We start from the raw sequence: 24,517 nt of genomic DNA on the forward strand, positions 1-24,517 counted from the left end.
ATGTTTGAGCGGCGAGTATTGGCGACTGCCTCATGAGGCAAGTCATCATCGCCGCAGCAACTCACACGCAAAGCATATACGCACCCCCTGTGAGTGACCCTGCCTCTCCTGCTGGAAGCCGTACCTTTGGTGGTACGGAGAGTTAAGTGGCTACAGCATGATGCTGCTCCAGCGCTCATTGCCTTCTTAAATGTGGAGATTTTTACACTGGTACGGGCAGATCACTCCCACCTGCGTGGTATCTTCACAGGTGTGCTTTCAAACCTACACTGTCCAACATTGTTTATCTCCACCTGCAAGTTGTTGCACCTGCTTTTGAACGCATTTCCGGCCGTATGACCGCTTTTCCTCCTTATCTTTTCGGATAGCATTTCCTGCAGTTGGCCCCAAAAAATGGTTCAAATGGCTCCAAGCACTATGGGACTTAACATCTGAGGTCATCAGTCCCCTTAACTTAGAACTACTTAAACCTAACTAACCTATGGACATCACACACATCCATGCCCGAGGCAGGATGCAACCTGCGACCGTAGCAGCAGCGCGGTTCCGGACAGAAGTGCCTAGAACCGCTCGGCCGGCTAGAGTTGGCTCCATTTGGGAAAACAACCCTTGCATTCACATTGGGGATAACTATGTCATACTTATCCGCAGGGTGAATGCAAGATCACCTAAAGTTTCTTCCTTACTCTTTATATCCCATCTCAACGGTTGTCAGACATTCAGTACCAACGCATTTGCACTACAAAAGCCAAAGAAACTGGCACACCTGCCTAATATCGTGTACGGCCCCCGCGAGCACGCAGAAGTGCCGCAACACGACCTGGCATGGACTCGACTAATGTCTGAAGTAGTGCTGGAGGGAACTGACACCATGAATCCTGCAGGCCTGTCCATGAAGCCGTAAGAGCACTGTTCAGAACAGTGCGTTGCATGGCGTCCCAGACGTGCTCAATAATGTTCATGTCTGGGGAGTTTGGTGGCTATCGGAAGTGTTTAAACTCATAACAGTGTTGCTGGAGCCGCTCTGTAGCAATTCTGGACGTGTGTGGGGTGTCACATTGCCCTGCTGCAATTGCCCAAGTTCGTCAGAATGCACGATGGACGCGAATGGATGCAGGTGATCAGACAGGATTGTTATGTACGTGTCACCTGTCAGAGTCGTATCTAGAAGTATCAGGGGTCCCCTATCACTCCAACTGCACACACCGCACACCATTATAGAGCCTTCACCAACTTCCAGAGACCCCTGCTGAAATGCAGTGTCCGTGGATTCATGAGGTTGTCTCCGTACCCGTACACGTCCATCCGCTCGATACTATTTGAAACGAGAGTCGTCCGACCAGGCAACATGTGACCAGACATCAACAGTCCGATGTCGGTGTCGACGGACCCAAACGAGGCGTAAAGCTTTGTGTCGTGCAGTCATCAAGGGTACACGAGTGGGCCTTCGGCTCCGTAAGCCCATAATGATGATGTTTCGTTGAATGGTTCACACGCTGACACTTGGCGATGGCCCAGCACTGAAATCTGCTGCAGTTCGCGGAAGGGTTGCACTTCTGCCACGCTGAACGATTCTCTTCAGTCGTCGTTGGTCCCGACCTTGCAGGATCTTTTTCCGGCCGCAGTGATGTCGGAGATTTGATGTTTTTCTGGATTTCTGATATTCACGCTCGTGAAATAGTCGTACGGGAAAATCCCTATTTCATCGCTACCTTCCTGGAGATGCTGTGTCCCATCGCTCGTACGCCGACTACAACATCACGTTCAAACTAACTTAAATCTTGAACTAACTAAAATCTTGATAACCCGCCATTTTAGCAGCAGTAACCGATCTGACAACTGCGCCAGACACCTGTCTTATACAGGCATTGCCGACCGCTGCGCCGTATTATGCCTGTTTATATATCTCTGTATTTGAATACGCATGCCTATACCAGTTTCTTTGGCGCTTCAGAGCTGATTCGATCTATGAAAACATCAAGTCTTACGACACTAGATATGGATCAGGCTGCACTAAACAGCTAAGATGCCAACAAATACCTCCAGCCTTACAGCAAATCAACTAGTTTATTATTCATGCGTGTATTGCTCCATGCCTTCCATTATATAGTATCAAGCACCGAAAATTTTACATTGCTGTACTAAAAGTTCCTTCAGTTATCATTCTCTGATTGCCCCAAAGACCACACGTGTTGTGTGCGTTATTTGAATTCATGTTATCATTGTCTGAAACACAAATGTTTGTCATAAATTTGAGTAAACCTCTTTTCGGCCAAAGTATTAGAAATCGGTTTTGCTCAGAGAGTCGTCACTACTTTTCCACTGCGTCTTCAATAATGCTGTGGAAAAAACTTTCAGCAACGTGCACGTGTGCTTGTAATTTTTTGAAGTATATTAGCAGATAGAGATGATAATCATTGATAAGTAAAAGCCGAAGGTGGTTTGAACGTCGCAGTGCTGTACTTGGCTCGCATTGTAGTTATGACCAAGCGTACCTACCGTCTCTGGACTGAGTTGCCGAGGTAGCTATAGTGCGACCAAAAACTTCACGTGGCCTCTGAACCACGGTGCAACTGGGGTGGGTAGTCAAGGAAAAAGTAAGATTCTCAAGAGACTAAGGCGCTTTTATCAAATTAGAGTTCACCGCCCACTTCTTTCTTTTGATATGCGGATCTCAACGTGGACGCACTTGTTTTGTGAACATTTCTTCGTTTCGTTGCTGCCGTGTTGCAGGATCAGAGGGCCTTGAAGGGGCCTTACGATTTCCTTGAATCATTGTTTTTAGAGATGGTTTTCCATCAGCTACTCCACCTTCCCTCCAACGACGGTAATTTCTTACAACGATTCTCATGCTTTTGCTCCTGATACAGGTTGTTTTCGAGGTTGATTGTCAATGTTTTCCCCCTTTTAATTTCCACTGTGCATATCCCAGATTTCTCTAAGTTGTGGAGTTCATCTACAATTGACCTAAAACAAATAAAAATAAGAGCTCTCCTAAAGCGAGATACTCATTTTTGTTGTAAATCAGTGTACCCAAATCGAAAGGCTTTTAGATTAATACAGTTTATAGCAGATAGATGTATTATTCACGATACTTTAAAACTTGGGCAGACAATAATAGATGTGCAAATTCGTGTTTGAGTAAGCCCTCTGTCGAACAGTAAACCTCTTTTGGCTAAGGTAAAAGTGTGATGTAGTAAAAGCAGTGCTCTTATCTTCTCCCAGTTAGGCTTCTTTCTCTTTTCCTTTCTCTGTGAATCACGCCACTTTCTTTCCCTTTATGTTCTTTAACTGGGTATAACCATGTTCATCTTTCCCTCCCTCCTTCATCTCTTTCTCTAAAGCTGATTGTTGCTAGCACTCGTAACTAGAAACATATCATACAGTAATTTCTAATTATTGTCGTACCTATTATATACGAATATAAACTGTGTGTGTGTATTTTATATGTACTATCGTAATATTAATTTGTAAATATAATATAACATGCTTAACGTTACATATGCCAAGTAAAATGCGAGGGCTATCCAGAAAGTAGATAAGGTTTTCACCCGCTGCAAAAAGAATGGGCGGGGCTAGCGTGGAGACATTGTTGAGTGAGTGCTTGTCCGTTCAGTCGGTATCAAGCCGCGCGAATGTGAGGCTCGTATCGTTTCACGTTATTACACAATAAAAGTTTTAAATGCCGCAATTGAAAATCCCGGAAGTTCTAAATCGATGTCAGTAATCAAGTTTCTGTTGGCAAGAAACCACAAACCGATTGAAATGTATCGGCAACTGTGTGAAGTGAATGGAAACAAGGTAATCACTGAAGGTGTGGTGCGCCAGTGGTGCATTAGGTTTAAAAGTGGCCGAACTAAGGTTCACGGTGAGCGGCTAAGCATTGTGGTTGATGAACTGGTCGCGAAAGTCAAGAAATTAGCCGGTTCACAACCCCAGAGCTCTCGTCTAGTCTTCTACAAATTTCACAGAATTTGTTGGATCGCATCGTTGCTCAGAGGCGAGGCTACCACAAATTTTGTGCAACATGGGTACCAAAAATCTTAACAGAAAACCACAAGAACCAGCGAATGGCTGGTCTTTAGTATTTCTGGACTCTTACGAAAAAGGTGGTCAATAATTATTTGATCGAATCGTAACTGGAGACGAGACCTGTGTGAACCATGTGAACTGCGAGACTAAATTGCAGTCTATGGAGTGGGGCTACGCAGTTCCTCCCCTCTCCCCCCTTCCCCCCCCCCCAAAAAAAAAAAAAGAACAAGAGAGTGCTCGCAAACGTTGTCTGCAAGAATGCCCACGGCGACTGTTGTTTGATCCAGGAAAGGTGTGCTCCTTGTCGATTTTCTTGAGCGTGCCATAACAATAAACTCTGCGAAGTATTCGCAGACTCTGGATTACTTAGGAATAGCAGTTCAGAATAAGCGCAGAGGAAAGTCAAATGGCTAAATGGCTCTGAGCACTATGGGACTCAACATCTTAGGTCATAAGTCCCCTAGAACTTAGAACTACTTAAACCTAACTAACCTAAGGACATCACACACACCCATGCCCGAGGCAGGATTCGAACCTGCGACCGTAGCAGTCCCGCGGTTCCGGACTGCAGCGCCAGAACCGCTAGACCACCGCGGCCGGCAGAGGAAAGTCGAGCTCAAAAATTTTGTTCTTGCACGACAACGCTCGAGCAAAGACGGCAAAAAGGATTTAAGAAGTACTCAATGGTTTAATGTGGGAGGAGTTGCGTCATCCGCCGTACACTCAGGATCTTGCAGCCAGTGACTACAATCTGTTTCCAACGATGAAGACCCGGCTCGCAACGCAGCGCTTTGACGACGATGTGGGACTAACTGGCTGAAGTCTCAGACGGCAGAACAACATGACAGTGGTATTTTAAAACTTATTCGCCGCCATGATAAGCGCCTAAATTTGTGCAGAGTCTGTTGAAAAGTAGTACTTCAAATGAATACAACAGCACTTTTCCCAGCATTATGTTGTTTTTCAATACGGAAACATAATCTGCCTTCCGGATAGACCTTGTATGTAGAATGCCTGGTTTGATGTAAGAGAGGATATGAGAACCGTAATGTTGCCAGGTTAAATAAATCTATACATAAAAAGTAAATAAATACGGAACTAAAACAACGTTCAGAACGAATTGTTAGCTACTCATATGGTATGCAACAATGGATTAGCAGCAGCACTTCCTGACTTAACAGACCAAGCGGCGCAATGCAGTGGATAACGCACTGTAATCGCATTCGGCCTTTGAAAGTGCACGCACGATTCTCCTTCCCCACCTTTGAAAAAGTCCGCGCTTGTCTCCGTCTCTAATGACGTCGACGGGAAGTTAAACCCTGATCTTTGTTCTTGCCTTAGTGGTACTAACGTAACATCACTGAGCTAACGAAATGCTTTCTACTCGTATAGACCGAGAAACACGACGTTCTAGTTACTGAACAGCAGTCCCAAGTCTTACAGGCGCCAAACATTTGGTAGAAGACAGTTATAGTATCTTACAGTGATAATACGTTATTATTCGAAGCAGTCCAGAGAAAAACTGACAGAAGTAAAGGATAACTAGTAATTAACGTGCCGTTGACGATGGGGCCATTAGAGACGGAGCAAAAACTAAAAATGGAGAGGGGTTTCAACGGAAATCGGCTATTTGCAACGTATTTAGAAAAATTTTTGCTATTGTTACTTAAAAGTAGGTGAAATTTTTCATATGCTATTACGTTGCAGCTAAAATAGTGGGTGAAGGTGCACTGCAGAGAACGAAAAACGGTTTGCTTGGGGGGGGGGGGGGAGGTAACTCCATTTTGGGTCTCATAGGTTCCCACTGTTTGGAGGTTTTCATCAAATGAAGAAATTATATGACTTGTAATATATTATCTGGTCGAGCTGGAAAAAAAGTACTACAAGAAAATTTTGAAATCTCTGTTGGCCAAAATATTTAGCTTGGCGGGATTATGTGGAGAGAGAAAAAACCGTTTTTGCAAAGTGAGCGTTCTTTATCTAATCTCTTACCAGAATTATCAGACAAACCTCGTATATACAGGGTGGTCCATAGATAGTGCCCGGGCCATGAATGTTTTAGTTGGGCCACTTTTTTCGCTTTGTGATACATGGCGCTGTAATAGTCACAAACGTATAAGTACGTGGTATCACGTAACATTCCCCCTGTGCGAACGGTATTTGCTTCGTGATACATTACCCGTGTTAAAATGGACCGTTTATGTGCTATATATGCTGCTCGGTATCCTGGACGACATCATCCAAGTGTCCGGGCCGTTCGCCGGATAGTTACGTTATTTAAGGAAACAGGAAGTGTTCAGCCACATGTGAAATGTCAACCACGACCTGCAGCAAATGTTGATGACCACGTAGGTGTTTTAGCGGCTGTCGCGGCTAATCCGCACATCAGTAGCAGACAAATTGCGCGAAAATCGGGAATCTCAAAAACGTCGGTGTTGAGAATGCTACATCAACATTGATTGCACCCGTACCATATTTGTATGCACCAGGAATTGCATGGCGACGACTTTGAACGTCGTGTAGAGTTCTGCCACTGGGCTCAAGAGAAATTACGGCACGATGACAGATTTTTTGCACGCGTTGTATTTAGCGACGAAGCGTCATTCACCAACTGCGGTAACGTAAACCGGCATAATATGCACTATTGGGCAACGGAAAATCCACGATGGCTGCAACAAGTGGAACATCGGCGACCTTGTCGGGTTAACGTATGGTGCGGCATTATGGGAGGAAGGATAATGGGCCCCTATTTTATCGATGGCAATCTAAATGGTGCAATGTATGCTGATTTCCTACGTAATGTTCTACCGATGTTACTACAAGATGTTTCACTGCATGACAGAATGGCGATGAACTTCCAACATGATGGATGTCCGGCACATTGCTCGCGTGCGGTTGAAGCGGTATTGAATAGCATATTTCATGACAGGTGGATTGATCGTCGAAGCACCGTACCATGGCCCGCACTTTCACAGGATCTGATGTCCCTGGATTCTTTCTGTGGGTAAGGTTGAAGGATATTTGCTATCTTGATCCACCGACAACGCCTGACAACATGCGTCAGCGCATTGTCAACGCATGTGCGAACATTATGGAAGGCGAACTACTCGCTGTTGAGAGGAATGTCGTTACACTTATTGCCAAATGCATTGAGGTTGACGGACGTCATTTTGAGCATTTATTGCATTAATGTGGTATTTACAGGTAATAACGCTGTAACAGCATGCGTTCTCAGAAATGATAAGTTCACAAAGGTACATGTGTCACATTGGAACAACCGAAATAAAATGTTCAAACGTACCTACGTTCTGTATTTTAATTTAAAAAACCTACCTGTTACCAACTGTTCGTCTAAAATTGTGAGCCATATGTTTGTGACTATTACAGCGCCATCCATCACAAAGCGAAAAAAGTGGTCCAACTAAAACATTCATGTTTCTTTACGTACTACACGAATATGTAATAAAAATGGGGGACCCTATTTAAAAAACGCAGTTGATATCAGTTTGACCTATGGCAGCGCCATCTAGCGGGCCAACCATAGCGCCATCTGGTTTCCCCCTTCAAGCTAGACAAGTTTCGTTCTTTGTAGTTTTTTCGTTTGACGCTTATTTCGTGAGATATTTGGCCCGGTCACGATCAATGGACCACCCTGTATATTTTTACTTAGCAATTTACAAACGTGAGATTCGTTAGTTTATATTTATTACATTTATTAACTCATGCTTGCTCCGGTAGGATTATGACAATGTTTACGTATTACCACATCATTTGCAGGGACTGCTCGATTGAAGTGCACATCCTGGAGAGTGTTGCAGCCCTGAGTCCTCTAAAGTACAACAGTACTTCGACGGAGTTTTGGAATTTCACAAGCCCAGTGTTCAGAGAAGATGAAGATTTTTTTATCACTGTAGCTTTCAATGGCATTACCATGTGGTATACACGCTGTTCCATATCTTTAACGAACATCTACAATTTGGGAAAGACGAGCATCGAAAAATTGGTACTCTACAACAATGACAATATCAGCACAGATCTGAAACTGGGAATGATGCCAAAGTTGAAGGAGCTCACAATCGCAAATAGCTCCATTCTAGACTTCCCAGAGGGTACGTATTACCTTCTTCTTAGAGCAGTTCTGCTTAGTGCTGAGAAACACTAACACATGCGTGCACACTTTCGTAACTAATATTTACGCACTTCTCTGCCTTGCTCCTGTCCTGCGTACACCCAGGTCACAGGAAGGTGGCGATATTACTCCCTATGGAAGGAACAAATCTCAATATTTCAATAGATCAGTCACAAGGAATATCAAGCAAATTTATTCGCAACTCAAAAGTTGGTAGTCCATCAATGTTTCAGCATTTTCCAAACAGTCAGCCATGATGATACGTTACGGGTTCCAAACAACAGACAAAACTATTCCAGTCGACAACTGCCTCCGTAGCCATGGTCACCAACGTACACCGGAGTGGTGATGCTCAACTCTCAGGTCGATAGTTCAAATGCTGGTGCTGGAAAAAATTTTCACGCTCATTATTTGGCCAGCAAGGTAAGGAGAAATAATAGATTAAAATTCCTGAACATTAGACTTCGTGCCAATGTTCTGGATTAAATTCCAAACGTCTTCTCACCGTCTGATGGAGCGAAGGCACATGTCATTGATGGGTGATCCGATGGTCAGATTGGCACGTTGAGTTCTGTGGCCCCCTTAGTGCTATTCGAGATGGGTAGCCTGTGTGTTGACACGCAGTATCACCCTCTCATAAGCATCCATTAAAATACCTACACTCAACTAAGAGCTCTTGAAACTTAGCAGTCCCTCTGTAGTCTACAGTGGTGCAGAGTATTTTAGTGCTCACATTTTCCTGTATTGAAAATTAGCTGCTGCATTACGTGTGACATGATAAAATAAAGGCAAAAGGAAAAAATCTGTATCAGTATAGGGATTACAGGACATTATTGTGGGGAATTTCAACTCAGCAGTAACATTACACTCGGCCTGGTTATCCCTCTACAGTTGAAGCCACTTCCGCGGATTACAGTGCAAGTGTCTTTTAGGACCACCGTTTTGAGGAGGACCTATGATGAATGGGTTTATACGAGGTGAGTTAAGTAATGCAACACATTTTTTCTGAAAACACATTGATGTAATTTAGGATTCCATCACGTCATATCATTCCCCATTCCTTTGGCTAGGAAACCGTATTTTTCAACAAGATCTCCCTTCAATGGAACGGCCTTACGCCAACTCTACTGCTCGACACGGAGCCAGCGTCTGGAACCGCGTGGCCGCTACGGTCGCAGGTTCGAATCCTGCCTCGGGCATGGATGTGTGTGATGTCCTTAGGTTAGTTAGGTTTAAGTAGTTCTAAGTTCTAGGCGACTGATGACCTCAGAAGTTAAGTCCCATAGTGCTCAGAGCCATTTTTGGAGCCAGCGTCTTGCGGCATAAATAACCTCCGCATCATCCACGTACTGCTACCCGCGGAATACATACTTCACTGAACCACAAAGATGGAAGTCGGAAGGTGCGAGATGGGGGAAAACAGTCCAATGAAGTTTTGTGAGCTCCTATCGGATGCGCATACTTGGGTGAGGCTTTGGGTTGTCATGGGGAAGGAGCAGTTCATTACCATTTTTGTGGCGATGAACATGCTGATGTCGTTATTTCAGTTTTATGAGGGTGGTACAATACACACCAGAATTGATTGTTGCACCAGAAAGGAGGACCTAAAACAGAATGACCCCTTCAGAGGCCCAGGAGATCGTCGCCACGAGTTTACCAGCTGAGGGTGAAGCTTTGAACTTTTTCTTCGGAGGAGAGGTGATGTGGCGCCACTCCATGGATTGCTGTTTTGTTTCCGGTTCGAAGTGATGAACCCATGTTTCATCGCCTGCGACGTTCGACAAACAAATTGTCACGTTCAGCCTCACAACGGGCAAGCTATTCCGCACAGATTGCTGTTCATGATCTCCTTTTAGGCGGTGAGGAACAAAGCGGGAACACACATTTGAGTACCCCAACTGGTGGACCAGTGTGTCAGCACTGCCGACATGTTTGAGATGCGTCGATCTCCTCAAATTAGTGTCTGCCCGTTTCAGTATTGCAGGAGTCACAGCTGTGTGCAGCCGGCCGCCACGCGGGAGATCGGACAAGTTTGCGCAACCTCGTTGCGATGTTGACAGACGACGACTCACCTTGCTTTTATTCAGTGTCAGGTCAATGTACACATTCCAAAAGCGTCTACGAATATCTGCGATGCTCTCGTTTTCCATCAGAAGAAACTCAGTCACAGCTTTCTACACTACTGGCCATTAAAATTGTTACACCACGAAGATCACATGCTACAGACGCGAAATTTAACCGACAGGAAGAAGATGCTGTGATATGCAAATGATTAGCTTTTCAGAGCATTCACACAAGGTTGGCGCAGATAGCGACACCTACAACGTGCTGACATGAGGAAAGTTTCCAACCGATTTCTCATACAGAAAAAGCAGTTGACCGGCGTTGCCTGGTGAAACGTTGTTGTGATGCCTCGTGTAAGGAGGAGAAATGCGTACCATCACGTTTCCGACTTTGATAAAGGTCGGATTGTAGACTATCGCGATTGCGCTTTATCGTATCGCGACATTGCTGCTGGCGTTGGTGGAGATCCAATGACTGTTAGCAGAATAGGGAATCGGTGGGTTCAGGAGGGTAATACGGAACGCCGTGCTGGATCCCAACGGCCTCGTATCACTAGCAGTCGAGATGACAGGCATCTTATCCGCATGGCTGTAACGGATCGTGCAGTCACATCTCGATCCCTGAGTCAACACATGGGGACGTTTGCAAGACAACAACCATCTGCACGAACAGTACGACGACGTTTGCAGCAGCATGGACTATCAGCTCGGAGACCATGGCTGCGGTTACCCTAGACGCTGCATCATATACAGGAGCGCCTGCGATGGTGTACTCAATGACGAACCTAGGTGCACGAATGGCAAAACGTCATTTTTTCGGATGAATCCAGGTTCTGTTTACAGCATCGTGATGGTAGCATCCCTGTTTGGCGACATCGCGGTGAACGCACATTGGAAGCGTGTATTCGTCATCGCCATACTGGCGTATCACCTGGCGTGATGGTATGGGGTGCCATTGGTTACGCCTCTCGGTCACCTCTTGTTCGCATTGACGGCACTTTGAACAGTGAACGTTACAATTCAGATGTGTTACGACCCGTGGCTCTACCCTTCATTCGATTCCTGCGAAACCCTACATTTCAACAGGATAATGCACGACCACATGTTGCAGCCCCTGTACAGGCCTTTCTGGATACAGAAACTGTTCGACTGTTGCCCTGGCCATCACATTCTCCAGATCTCTCACCAACTGAAAACGTCTGGTCAATGGTGGCCGAGCAACTGGCTCGTCACAATACGCTAGTCACAACTCTTGATGAACTGTGGTATCGTGTCGAAGCTGCATGGGCAGCTGTGCCTGTACACTCCATCCAAGCTCTGTTTGACTCAATGCCCAGGCGTATCAAGGCCGTTATTACGGCCTGAGGTGGTTGTTCTGGGTACTGATTTCTCAGGATCTATGCATTGCGTGAAAATGTAATCACATGTCAGTTCTAATATAATATATTTGTCCAATGAATTCCCGTTTATCGTCTGCATTTCTTCTTGGTGTAGCAATTTTAATGGCCAGTAGTGTACTTAGAACGCACCTCCGGTACAGATGCCATTTTGAAGACTATGTAAAGGCCGGCACCTATTGGAACTTCATGAAACTATAGGAGATGAAGCGAGAATATTCACCGATGTCCCCCATCAAATTCCGCGTCTTTCCGACCGTAACTGGCCGGGAAAAAATGTGGTGCATTACTTATCGAACGCCCCTCGTAATACCATGTTTCTGACAATATGAGTGATTGTGGAATGATACACCAAGAGACTTAATCCTGCTGCTGGCAAGTAGACAACCTCTCTTGAAAAAAAGGAACGTCCAGCTAAACATCCTCATCTGACGAACGGTTCGTTATCATTAACATGATAAGGACGCAATAAAGGCGACAGTGTAGAGAAGTTTGGAATTTAACACAGCGCATTAGCGCACAGTCTGGGGTTAATGAACTGCACACTGTAAATCAACGCTGGTGGCGACAATTACTTTCCACAGCAGGACCACTGTCGACTGCCTCCAGTCGAAGGCCACCGCGCAAGGGTGCTTTAAAAGTCTTCAGACTGACTCAGTGATGGAGATGAGAGACCAGATTAGTGGCCGTCCAGTAACCCAATAACGCCCAATGAGCAAATCAGGCCGTATAGGGCACTGACTGTCACATTAACAGTAATTTGCCAAGATGACCGACGAGCGGAGAGTTACTGTGTAGTGAGCAGGGAAATAATGCTAAGGACACAGTGGAGGGGTTCTGAGGAGAAATGTCATGTCGGAAACCTAAAATATTATAAGTACACCGCATGTTCTAGAACTTCGCATACCACAATATTTACATTGTCTAATTAAAAAAGTGAAGTACCCGGAAGACATTGTCCGATGTCAATGTAACTTTGTACACGTACACACTATCGGCGGGTATGTAAACGCTTAGAGTGGAAATTCTCTATGACAGGTAGGATGGCCAGCGGAGTTAGTGTTCCTCGCTTTTTTTTTTTTTTTTTTCTTGGACTCGTAATGTATACAAGCAGCTCGAACAGCGTCAGATGTTGAGTCATTGCCGTGAAGGACATAGAGGTGCCGCGTACTGGTGTGACACGGCGTTATCAGCACTTGCCAGAGTTTGAAAAGGACCTCGTTGCATTTTTCCATTTGGCCAACTGGTTAAAATGTCCAATATCCACATTTACGGGGCGCTCGGATACGACAGAGTCCTGATGTTGGACTGAATGGGACGTGACAGCAGGTATACTCGTCACCTAGATCTCATTCGGTCAGATGAAACCACTAAGCACATTATAATCCCTTCCCATCTGCACCTGCCATCCAAGAAGAAGTAATGGACATCCTGCAGTATTTTGTGTCATTGTTTGCTGTCGGACTAACGAATTGTCGGGCCATGCGTAGGCTGCCGTTAAGACCACAACACAAACGACTGCTTTTGGAGTGTTGTCGTGACCGGGAAACATGAATGGCGTCGCGTTCAGCGATGAATCGCGGTTCTGAACTAAACCTGATTACCACAAGTAAGGCGGTGGCCTTGGGAGAGATCCAGTTCTTCTAATAATTGGTAGAGGCACAGCGTTGTTAATTTTGACGTGGGGAGCCATCGGGTGTAACTTCGGCTCACGACTGATAGTCACTGACGAAACTCGGCAATGTGATACGCCACGGACATCCTGCGTCCTCATACACAGTGAACAGCCAAATAAACTTATACACCTACCTAATATCGTGTAGGGCCCCTGCGAGCACGCACAAGTGAAGCAACACGACCTGCCATGGACTCGACTAACGTCTGAAGCAATACTGGACGGAACTGACAACCAGAACCCTGCAGGGCTGTCCATGAATCCGTGGAACGAGGGGGTGGATATCTCTTCTGAATAGCACGTTGCAAGGCATCCTCGATATGCTCAATAATGTTCATGTCTGGGGAGTTTGGTGGCCAGCGGAAGTGTTTAAACTCAGAAGAGTGTTCCAGGAGCCATTCTGTAGCAATTTTGGACGCGTGAGGCGTCGTATTGTCCTGTTGGAATTTCCCAGGTCCGTCGGAATGCACAATGGACGTGAATGGATCCAGGTGATCAGACAGACTGCTTAAGTACGTGTCAATTGTCAGTCGTATCTAGACTTATTTGGGGTCCCATATCACTCCAACTGCACACGCTCCACACTATTAAGAAGCCGGTCCATGGATTCATGAGGTTGTCTCCATAACCGTACACGTCCATCAGCTCGATAAATCTGAACGAGACTCGTCCGGCCAGGCGACATGTTTCCAGTTAACAACAATCCAATGTCGGTCTTGACGGGTCCAGGAGAGAGCTTTGTATCGTGCAGTCATCAAGGGTACAGGAGTGGGCGTTCGGCTCTTAAAGCCGATATCGATGATGTTTCGTTGAATGGTTCGCACGCTGACACTTGCCGAAGGCCCAGCATTGAAATCTGCAGCAATTTGCCGAAGGGCTGCACTTCTGCCACGTTGAACGATTCTCTTCAGTGTCGTTGATCCCGTTCTTGCAGGATGTATTTCCGGCCGCAGTGATGTCGGAGATTTGATGTTTTACCGGATTCCTAATATTCACGGTACACTCGTGAAATGGTCGTACGTGAAAATCTCCACTTCATCGCGATCTCAGAAATGCTGTGTCCCATTGCTCCTGGGCTGACTGTAACACCACGTTCAAATTTACACATATCTTGATAACCCGCCATTGTAGCAGCAGCAAGCGATTAACAACTGTGCCACACACTTAATGTCTTATATAGACGTTGCCGAGCGCAGCGCCTTATTCTGCCTGTTTACATATACCTGTATTTGAATATGCATGCCTATACCAGTTTCTTTGGCTCTTCAGTGTATTGTGGTGCCATTTTGCAACAGGACAATGATCATCCACACATTGCACTTGTCTCTATAAACTGTCAGAGTAATGTCCCCTTATCAACAAGATTTCCAAATCTGTCCCTGACGGAACATCTGAGGGTCCAGCTCGGACAGAAACTCCATCCCAGGGCCAGTATCCACGATATCGAAGACCAGCTACAGTAGCTATAGGCCAGCTTACCTCAAGAAGGGTTACAAAAGCGTTATGACACACTTCCCAATCGAATCAGTACGTGCATTCAGGCCATTGGTGGTGCCACGTGTAAGTGTGATAAGAGAGCTCATACTGCCAATTGCTTCGTAAATTTGACTAGATCTTGTAATCACTGAAACAATGTCACATACCCTCTCAATACGATAAGTTCCGTTTCGTTTCCTCCTCCCCTCCTGAATGTTTCACTCTTTTTAATCAGGAGCGTATGTAACATGAAGACCCTGACCACAGAACAAAGTAAAAACTTTTCTATCTCATAAGTTAGAGGTGCCATGGCTCGGAAAGTGATAAAATGCTAACAATAAAGTTTATACATTTCACAAAATATTTGTGATATTACTGAAATGTAAATACTAATATTCAAATTTACTATCGGCTTTTCTTCTCAGAACAGCACTGGGTACTAACTGTATAACTTGGTGCTTCTTGTTCTTCTAGCAATCTCTTAGAAGAGTGTTCTGACGCAGCTCTCCATGCTATCCTGGGCAAATCTTTTCGTATCTGCATAACTCTAGTTAGCATCCCACATCCATTTGAACCTGCTTACTGCATTCAAAGATTTGACACCCTTTACCAGTGTTACCGCCCCCCTCCCCTCAATTCTCTCCATTACCATATTAATTATTCCTTCAAACCTCAGGATGTCTCCTACCATGCTTCTTCTAGTCATATTATACATAAACACTCCCCCCCCCCCCTTTTCCCCCAGTTCCATTCCGTATCTGTTCGTAAGTTACACCATCTACTCACCTAATTCTCAGCATTCTTTCATAGCAGCATATTTCAAAAGATTCTCACCTGTACTATTTATCGTCCGCATTACAGCATTACACTTTCCTACAAATAAGAACCATCAGGAAAGACTGCCCAACACTTAAAATTGTATTCGATAGTTGATTTCTCAGTTTCAAAAACGCTTTTTTTATTTTTTTTATTTCCCTTGTATATTTTACGTTCTCTTTGGTCTCTCCGTCGGCAGTTACTGCTTTGCCCAAGTAGCAAAACTGCTATTTTCTATTGTAGTTACTTCAAAATCACCTGATCTGATTCTAATGCTCTCCATACCGCTTGTTTTACTTTTACTTATGTTCATCTCATAAACTCTTTTTCAGGGCACTATACATCCCCTTCACCTGATCGTTTAAGTCCTTTGCCATCCATGTCTGACGGACTTACAGTTTCACCAGCAAATCTTTAACGTTTTTTCTTCGTTAACTTTAATTCATTCTCGGGTTAGTCTTCGATTTCCCTCACTGCTTCCTCAGTGTAAAGATTGCACAACGTGGAAGGCAAGTCTTAATTCTTTTTGTATCACTGTCTCCATTTCACATCCTTCGAACTCTAGTGCCTCGAGTCTGGTTTCTCTACAACTTGTAGATAATCTGTCGGTCACTGTATTTTATACCTGATAACTTCACAGTTCCAATGAGTGTATTCTAGTCAACAATGCAGAAATCTTTTTCTAAATTTACAAATACTATAAATTCCAGTCTGCCTATTTTCTAAAATAGGTAATCAGTCCCCTAGAACTTAGAACTACTTAAACCTAACCAACCTAAGGACATCACACACATCCATGCCCGCGGCAGGATTCGAGCCTGCGACCATAGCGGTCGCGCGGTTCCAGACTGAAGCACCGGCCGGCTTTCTATAAGCAACTAGCCCTTACGACCCAACACCATGATGGAATTAAGAAGAAACTGAACAATTTTATGATAACGCCACACCAAGGTCGTCACAAAAATAGCAAAAATAATTTCTCTCACAGCGCAGGAGTGAAGTGAAGCGTGCCTTCTTATCTCATTGCTTTTTATTGCTCACTTTGTTTTGCCCTTCTCTTTCACAGTTAATCATTCTGTTTCATTAGCTTCTTTCACAGTTAGTAAGTCTACCTTATCATCTTCCCCTCTTGCCTCATCGTTTGCATTCATCTGTTTAATCTGTTTGTGTTCTTCACTCTTAAAGCTACCATAGTCCAATCATATTATTATTATTATTATTATTATTATGCCTGGCTGATAAATCTGGAATTGCCCTGGCATTCACTTTGCCTCTTTTCTATTAGAAATAAAAAAAACATGTTAACTGCGTTTGTAGCGTAATATCGAAAAAGATTCATTTCCATGTATTCGTGAAAACACCTTTGCAATATTGAAACAGTTTCTGTACGCTGTGTGCAGCTGCTTCGCTTGTCTACAACGCGATTTTGTAAAGGTCTGTATGGCAACATCTCTTCGTAGTTCTATAGACGAGCATTGTTTTCACCTACAGACGTTTGTGCTTTGCAGTTGAAAGCTGTCAAAATCCTGCCAGGTGTCAGGGATTTCCTTAAGTTGACTCGACTGTAGGAGTGTCTCAGTAGTAAATAATAAATGTATTAAGACTTTATGCATCATGTGGGACTTTTTCATGCATCTCAATGTTTATGACGTCATATTTCCTGAACTATGTGTGGCACCATGATACATTTTGTAGGTGCATTTAGGTGTGCATACTGTCTAGGAAATTTATTGCGAATAGAATGGGTAACACAGAGGTACTAAATTTAAACATCTTAAATGAGGCGACAGTTTTTCACCCACCTCAATGTTTATGTCGTCATACATCCTGAAGTATGATGGTTAGGTGGTTTTTATCCCCACAGCGGTTGTTGCCAGGCAATAAGGGATATGTTTACCAAGTTTGGTTGCCATCGGTCCAGCAGTTTAGAAGATGCAGAACATACACATATACACATATGCATACATAAATACGTTTTCATGATATACTTTGATATTATTATTATTGTTATTATCTACATATTATTATAATATCTGATTATCTTATTATTATTTCTTTACTTTCTCAGACGTTAAGTCTGGTTAAAAATGGAAAGTGACGCGGATCTTGATCAAGCGTCACTTCCTTTTAACTGCACGGTATATGTTACATTGCGTTTAGGAACTTTCGGGTAATTGAACATGTATCAATAATTACAGAGTTCTGTAGTTGTACATATAAGTTTGGATGTAGCTGTATTGCATTGATGTACTGGTGGATATTGTGTGGTATGACTCCTGTAGTTGATAGTATAATTGGTATAATGTCAACTTTATCCTGATGCCACATGTTCTTGACTTCCTCAGCCAGTTTGATGTATTTTTCAATTTTTTCTCCTGTTTTCTTTTGTATATTTGTTGTATTGGGTATGGATATTTCGATTAGTTGTGTTAATTTCTTCTTTTTATTGGTGAGTATGATGTCAGGTTTGTTATGTGGTGTTGTTTTATTTGTTATAATCATTCTGTTCCAGTATAATTTGTATTCATCATTCTCCAGTACATTTTGTGCTGCATACTTCTATGTGGGAACGTGTTGTTTTATAAGTTTATGTTGTAAGGCAAACTGTTGATGTATTATTTTTGCTACATTGTCATGTCTTCTGGGGTATTCTGTATTTGCTAGTATTGTACATCCGCTTGTGATGTGATCTACTGTTTCTATTTGTTGTTTGCAAAGTCTGCATTTATCTGTTGTGGTATTGGGATCTATAATAATATGCTTGCTGTAATATCTGATGTTTATTGTTTGATCCTGTATTGCAATCAAAAATCGTTCCGTCTCACTGTATATATTGCCTTTTCTTAGCCATGTGTTTGATGCGTCTTGATCGATGTGTGGCTGTGTTAGATGATACGGGTGCTTGCCATGTAGTGTTTTCTTTTTCCAATTTACTTTCTTCGTATCTGTTGATGTTATGTGATCTAAAGGGTTGTAGAAGTGGTTATGAAATTGCAGTGGTGTAGCAGATGTATTTATATGAGTGATTGCTTTGTGTATTTTGCTGATTTCTGCTCTTTCTATAAAGAATTTTCTTAAATTGTCTACCTGTCCATAATGTAGGTTTTTTATGTCGATAAATCCCCTTCCTCCTTCCTTTCTGCTTAATGTGAATCTTTCTGTTGCTGAATGTATGTGATGTATTCTATATTTGTGGCATTGTGATCGTGTAAGTGTATTGAGTGCTTCTAGGTCTGTGTTACTCCATTTCACTACTCCAAATGAGTAGGTCAATATTGGTATAGCATAGGTATTTATAGCTTTTGTCTTGTTTCTTGCTGTCAATTCTGTTTTCAGTATTTTTGTTAGTCTTTGTCTATATTTTTCTTTTAGTTCTTCTTTAATATTTGTATTATCTATTCCTATTTTTTGTCTGTATTCTAGATATTTATAGGCATCTGTTTTTTCCATCGCTTCTATGCAGTTGCTGTGGTTATCCAATATGTAATCTTCTTGTTTAGTGTGTTTTCCCTTGACTATGCTATTTTTCTTACATTTGTCTGTTCCAAAAGCCATATTTATATCATTGCTGAATACTTCTGTTATCTTTAATAATTGGTTGAGTTGTTGATTTGTTGCTGCCAGTAGTTTTAGATCATCCATGTATAGCAAATGTGTGATTTTGTGTGGGTATGTTCCAGTGATATTGTCCGTAATTTGTATTATTTAGCATGTTGGATAGTGGGTTCAGAGCAAGGCAGAACCAGAAAGGACTTAATGAATCTCCTTGGTATATTCCACGCTTAATCTGTATTGGCTGTGATGTGATATTATTTGAATTTGTTTGGATATTAAGTGTGGTTTTCCAATTTTTCATTACTATGTTTAGGAACTGTATCAATTTAGGATCTACTTTGTATATTTCCAATATTTGTAGTAACCATTATTATTATTATTATTATTATTATTATTATATGCTTGTTATCTGATTGTTATTAACATTAATTTATTTTAGTTTCACTGCCAGCCTTTTCATGTGCAATAACCAACATGCGAAGGATGCATCAGTAGATATAAGGGAGAATCTCATGGTTTCAGTTTTGCCATGTAAAATAAATGTGTACCCAAATACAAGTCACTTGAAATCAGAAATCCAGAAATTATACAAGGCACAGCTGAAGACTTTTGTGATATAGGCACTTAGGCCATCGTCTAAGATATGTTTCAATGCTTCATACTGAAGTAACCATCATAAGGTCTAAAGTCGCAGACAGTACTTCCCAAACTGCTTATACTTAGCTGCAACTGGGAACCGAGTAGATGCGCCAGGAGTTTTTTTTTACGCGCAGTATTTAGTTTAGTTTTTATTCTGACGTGCTTCTAAGATTAAATGAATTGGGTTTGTGTATTTTACTGTGTTGACTGGTGTGTACTAACGTATTCTAAGTTCTTTCAGAGATTTTAATGGACTTGCATAGCGTGAGCTTAGTTTGGAGTATAGTATAAACTAGAAGTAGCATAGTAGAAACAGAGTGAATCTAGTGACTACTTGGGTTAATGTTGCATTCCTTGAGGTATAGGCGAATAATAATTAAGGATGGATAGGGACTGCATCTGTTGTGCACGGATGCACAGTGAACTGGTCACGGTTTGTGACTAACTGGAAGTTAAACTGGCCGCGGTCTGCAGGCTTCAGACTGCTGCTCAGAGCTGCGGCGGCGATGGGTCACCTGAGACGAATGCTGTGCTACAGCGCCACCTGGGGTCCCCAATACCGCAGCACCTTCCGATTCACTGAACCTGGTTGGTCCACACTCACCTGACAGTGAGCGGCGAAGCGTGGCAGGCAAGCGAGTCTCAGCACCGGAGGCGAAAATGAGTATTGGCCGCACCGCCGACCTCTTGCACCTTAAAACCAGCTTTGAGGTATTGCCCTCTACTGAAAGTATATCCGAGCCAGCACAGGGCGCTTCGTCTGTTGGGACTGGGCCGATTTTCCTGGAAGGCCCGAACAACGTATTAGACGTGTGATGAAGACCCTTAGGGGACAGTTCGACATGGAAGATCAGTGTTCACTCTGTTTGCTTGCCGGTGGTGCGGTGGTGGGGGGTGGGGAGAGAGTGGGGGGGGGGTTACGTCCAAGATTTGGAGAAGGCTCTGCCGGCTGTGCTTGAGCACACGGGGTACACCCACCTGCAAATTGCGGTTCATGTCGGCACGAATGACATCTCCCACCTAGGTTCAGAGACCATCCTCGGTTCCTCGGTTCCGGGACGTCTCGAGACACGTCTTCGGTCTGGGATCTCGTTGGCTAGAGGAGAATTGTCTTCAGTGTAGTCCGCTTCGAACTGAGCGTCGAAAGCCAGTGATGGCGTGTCTGGAGACGCCCCAAACAGCAATCGGATACTAAACTGACTGTCACCTACCACACCGCCCAACAACTAGGAATGATGATCTAGGTGCCATTTCATTTCGTAATAGGACGTCTTTGGTTGTCATCCGCTGCACCCTTACGGCACAGCGTACATCGACGATATTATATAAAATGTTATGCCCCGTTTTGCTCCCCCTCATGGCAAGCCATCCTGGGCTTACGTTTCAGTAAGGTAATTCCCTACCCGCACACGACGAGAGTTTCTAGTGCTTACTAAACGCTACATTGACCAACAACGTCGCCGGATGTCTCCCCAATTGAGAATTTTGGAACGTTATGGACAGGGTTCCCCAAACAGCGAGAGGTTTTGGCGATTTAACACGCCAATTGGATAGAATTTGCCACGAAATTTGATAGGACCTCCAACAACTGTCAGTCAATGCCAAGCTGAATAACAGCTTGCATAAGGGCGAGAGGTGGACCAGCGCGTTATTGAGGTGCACGATTTGTATAGCTCTTTCTCTGGAATAAATCATCCAATTTTTCTGAAACTGTAATCATTTATTTGTCCGTATATGTACGTCATGTCTACAGATTTCCGTCCCATACGGATAATTTTTTCGTGGTGCGCCTTTTTTTTTGTCTTGGTGTGTACATCGATACAAGCATCAGAGCATGGAACTGTTCGCACAGTGCAGGATCGTTTGTTCCAGAGGCGCGGAGCAGCAACAGAGGAGCAGTTTGTGAATGTTTTCGCTTTATGTATGGCCACAGCTAGGGCACTAGATAAGTGAGACCTTCCATTTCGATCATGATATGACGGGTGGGTAATCTGTGACGTGAGATACTCGTGTGCATGACCACGGAGGAGCCGATGAAGTAGGCTTAAAAGGAGACCGCGCCTACTTGTCGTCACCGATTTCGTCCACATTTATGGTATATGCAAGGCTTGGTCAGAAATGATAGTGATGGTAGTTGGAGCCCCAGATGGCCAAGCTTTTGGAAAAAGTAGCATTTTTGGTGCTGGTTGGGCGAGGTATGAGCCATTTATATTAGAGTAGTTTACAGGCAGCGGATGGAGCGGCGGGAAGAGCAAAGAACGGAAATCCGAAGGTCGTAGGAAAGAGTCCCTATGACGAAACCTTTTCTTAATCATCAATTTTTACGCTATTTATTCTGGAAAATGCCTGAAATGTCAACGAATTAAACTAATCATATAAGCGCAATATGGTATACCCATTTCTGCAACATTATTGCCAACAGACTACATATGCTTAAAACACAGTACTGGCTCTTTTAGACCGAGGGTTCAAAAAACGGTGGGTGAGTAGGCGGCGAAATATAGAAATGTCGTCATTACTTTGTGCACTATACAGAATTTTTTTGGCAGGTGCTATGAAGCCCTACGTGAAAGAGAACAGACTACTTCTGTTAATTCAAGAAAATCCACAATTATACGTTGTGGTCTTTCGAGATGTGGGCGAACTGTTATCGTGCAGTACTACACTGATTCTCCCTAAATACAATCCGCTACTGTAACACTGCGATGTTCATTTTTATTGTCAGGAGAAGAATTTAATCACGGAGCTGCAAAACTGCTCTCATCTCATCGAGAGGGAAAAAGAAATCGGATCCCGAGAAGGCTGCATCAAAATGTATTCTGTTGTACATCACCGGCTATCGTCGCCAATATTTCCCGGTTTGCTGCCAATTCGTGCGAAAAAAGCTAGCCATTCATGAGCGTAAATCAAGTTTGTTTTCCATAGAAACTTTAAAAGAACTTTGTAATAATGAAAATGCATCGTTTGTAACCTATGCCAAGATGTCGAAAAAGTTACTGTTCCCTTTACTATGAACATCACCCCAGCATGTGTAAGTCATGGTTCATATGGCTCTGGGGACTATGGGACTTAACTTCTGAGGTCATCAGTCCCCTAGAACTTAGAGCTACTTAAACCTAACTAACCTAAAGACATCACACACATCCATGCCCGAGGCAGGATTCGAACCTGCGACCGTAGCGGTCGCGCGGTTCCAGACTGTAGCGCCTAGAACCGCTGTGTAAATCATAAACTATGAAATAATACAAGTATCTTACTTTGTATACGAAGTTCAAATGTACCCCTTATAATCCCTTCCTGGAAATCTATTTCCAATCCCAAATTTTCCTTCGTCTTTTCTTTTCATGCCTTTTATGAAAATACTAGCTGGCGTTGGGGAGTTGATATGAGATTGTGTGGTAGTTGGAATAAGGGATAAACTGTAAAGTATAAGAGGTAAAAGAATTTCATTGAAAACGTATTCTAACTATTTACAATACTTGTCAAAGTATAAGAGATAAATTTTGTTGTTGAAAACATATTCTATTTACAATACTTGTCGATATTCGAATTTCCTACTCGCGAGCAAGCTACCTAAAGTTGACAGTGAGTAAAGCAGGAGTCTTTGCGGTTGTTGAAGCAATATTTTAAAGTTTGTCCTTGCGCTTTGTTAATTGGAAACCTGTAGGCTAATTTGATTGGAAATTGCAGTCTTTTAAATTGGAATGGCAGAGATCACTCGTATTCTGGGGATAAATGATGTGTGTCCTTTGTACTTCCGAGTCATGAGTTCGGCTTCGATTATGCTATTCGATAGCTGTTTGACTATCATCCTTGTTCCATTACATAGTTTTGGTGAGTTGAGATTTCTTAGTAGTGTGATTGGAGATGCAATTTTAAGTCGAAGGCAGTGTAATGGCATTCCTGGTACTTGCAAAGGATTAGAAATTTTGTAGGGAACTTCACACTTCCTTCAAGGGTTACCATCGTGACGATCGATTTGTAATTGTGTCCTCACTGAGAATCTTCTTTAAAATATTAAAGTTGATATCGTCGACAATATTATTTTCAGTTGCCAAAATTACCCTTTGAAATAGCCAGACCGAAATGGTATAGTCGTGAACAACGTTTGGATAAATTTGGTGGACGAATTCATTTTCGGCAGTGGCTATGTTCCAGAAATCACTGTTGAGTTTAATGAGGCCGGTCGTGTGGCCAGTAAGATATTTGCCCTCACCTATTTGTAAAAGCTGTTGAGGAAAATGTTTCGTCTTTCAATAGTTCAACTCTCATATTTTTGGTTAGTCGTAGTATTTACATGTGTCGCCAGAGATGAAATATTTTTAGCTGTTCTGCTGGTCTTGACTTGGGGATAACTGTAGGTGTTTGTAGGAAATCTCCTGACAGTACGAGTACAGCTCCTCTCATGACTTCAGCGTTTCCTCGCAAATCTCATAATGTACTATCCATTGCTTCAAGTGAATTTTTATGTGCCATTGTGCATTCGTCCCAGAAGATAATTTAAATTGCTTTTGAAGTTCACGTAGTTCAGGTGCTCTCGAGATTTTACATACCGGGAATTATTCTTCTGCTATATTTAGTGATAGTTATAGGGCGGAATGGGGAGTTCGTCCTCTTACCATAAGTGTGACTGCAATGCCGGATGATGCTAGTGCAAATGTGATTTGTAGTTTAGTATCTATTTCCCCCAGCAGTAGATTTATTAGAAATATTTTCCCGATGCCGGCTGGTGCGT

The 24,517-nt window shown here is 43.2% G+C and overlaps 1 protein-coding gene across 1 annotated transcript in view; it reads left to right on the forward strand.

Annotated features, from left to right (window-relative positions):
• Window positions 1-24,517, forward strand: part of LOC126236791 (toll-like receptor 2) — a 162,932-nt gene that overhangs the window by 69,859 nt on the left and 68,556 nt on the right. Inside the window, exon 3 of the mRNA XM_049946378.1 lies at window positions 7,810-8,141. Coding sequence (XP_049802335.1) covers window positions 7,810-8,141 — 332 coding nt within the window. The remainder of the gene's footprint in view (window positions 1-7,809; window positions 8,142-24,517) is intronic.

The sequence above is a fragment of the Schistocerca nitens genome, chromosome 2 (genome assembly GCF_023898315.1).
Source record: "Schistocerca nitens isolate TAMUIC-IGC-003100 chromosome 2, iqSchNite1.1, whole genome shotgun sequence".
Classification (NCBI taxonomy): Eukaryota; Metazoa; Arthropoda; class Insecta; order Orthoptera; family Acrididae; genus Schistocerca; species Schistocerca nitens.